The sequence below is a fragment of the Phytophthora sojae genome (assembly GCF_000149755.1).
Source record: "Phytophthora sojae unplaced genomic scaffold PHYSOscaffold_18, whole genome shotgun sequence".
NCBI classification, from domain to species: Eukaryota; Oomycota; class Peronosporomycetes; order Peronosporales; family Peronosporaceae; genus Phytophthora; species Phytophthora sojae.
The window spans coordinates 179,245-180,787 of NW_009258132.1; the positions used below are offsets into that span (position 1 = coordinate 179,245).

The 1,543-nt window shown below is 49.8% G+C and overlaps 1 protein-coding gene across 1 annotated transcript; it reads right to left on the minus strand.

The window, feature by feature from the left end:
• Positions 1–394: 394 nt before the first annotated feature.
• Positions 395–1,177, minus strand: PHYSODRAFT_342554 (hypothetical protein; the record flags this gene model as incomplete). The annotated part of the gene is made up of 1 exon (XM_009541044.1): positions 395–1,177. One exon carries the CDS (start codon positions 1,175–1,177, stop codon positions 395–397), a length of 783 nt encoding a protein of 260 aa, XP_009539339.1.
• Positions 1,178–1,543: the final 366 nt, after the last annotated feature.

Sequence of the window (1,543 nt, forward strand, 5' to 3'; positions counted from 1 at the left end):
GTCGACTCTGAGGATCCCCCATCTTCGCCGGCTTGTTTTTCTTCCAGTATTGATCCCAGTGTGCGTCCATTGTCTCAGCTAACACAACTGGCGCAAACGATGCCAACTCTCCATCGAAAAGCCGAGATGATGGGTCCAACAACAGCGGAGGCGCCAGGTCCGAGATCCTGGAGTTCGTATCAATCAGCACGCCGAAAATGCATCCACGATGGCCGATATCTTTGTTCACGGATCTGAGAGCATTTCGCAACATTCGGAAGTCATTCTTCTTGCCTCCCTTCTCAGCCAGCAGACTTCTCGCTTCATCGATCACCAGAACCACGATTCTGCCATTTGGATTCTTCTCAGTAGAGGTATCCCCCTCCAGCGTATCTGTTTCATCCGAAAGTTTCGCCTATACAGAGGTGTCCGCTGCCTGTTCGGTAAACAGCTTCAGCCATTCCTTCTGAACGTCCGCCCAATGCTTGTTCGCGTAGACGTAAATTGTCTTCAATCGACTGGCGATGTCTTCCACTTTGGAGCCTTCTTGAAACAGCCAACCACGAAGCTCGCTCGTAGCCTTGGGAAACCCCGTCGACTCGTGCACACGGGCACACATGTACAGGACTTTCATGTTCAAGGCGCTCTTTTGAGCCTCAATCGCGAGTTCACGCACCATCCGACTCTTGCCGAAGCCAGAACTCTGCACAACCGCCACACATGGCGCCTTGTACTTTGCAGGGTTGTACTCTTTCCAGCAGTCCCGCAGGTATTCTGCGAGGTCGTCTTGGGCCTTGCCGACGTACGTGACTTTAGTGAACGCATCCGAGAGTCGAATCATTTCGTCTTCACCCAGCTTGGTGATGAGGGGGTTGTCTTCCGGAACAAACTTTGCCAGGAGGTCTTCAATCGTCTTGACCGTAATGGTTTCCGCAAGATCGACCGTCACGTCTGGGTGCTCGTATACGATCCCAATCTTCACCTCCAAGCATACCTTAAATTCTTTCTGAGAGACCCGGAGTCCCGCGTCGCGATATTTTTTCAAATACTCATCGATGCGAAGAGGCTTCTTCTCCAGTGCTCCCTCGTTGCCTTCCTTCGCGTCCCCCAGTTTCGCGCTCAACTGAGTGAAGACGCTGTCGTCCACGAATGCGGCTATCTCCTCGACTCCAGGCTGGAGATCCGACTGGCTCGCCATGTCCAGCAGAGCGGCAGTGTTGCGAGAGTGCGACTTCTCTTTAATGTAGACCACATATTCGCTTTAATTGGACATAATCACTATGTAGTTTCTGTTTTTATTGGACAAAAGTATTTAGGCGCACATCTCGCCAGGTTTATTATAATAACACATATTGTACTTTTTGGCACTTCAGACTGTATTTGTGCTTTGCAATGGTTTTGGCAATATGAGGCGAGATTTGCTGTATTATTACGACCACCTGCTAGATTTACGATAAATCGAGGTGCATAAATGGGTGGAGGCCTAGAATTACGCTAAAAGCGCCATAATTGCACTTTCAAAAGTGCAATTGTGGCTGTGCAGCTGCAATTCTGTCGGTTTTTA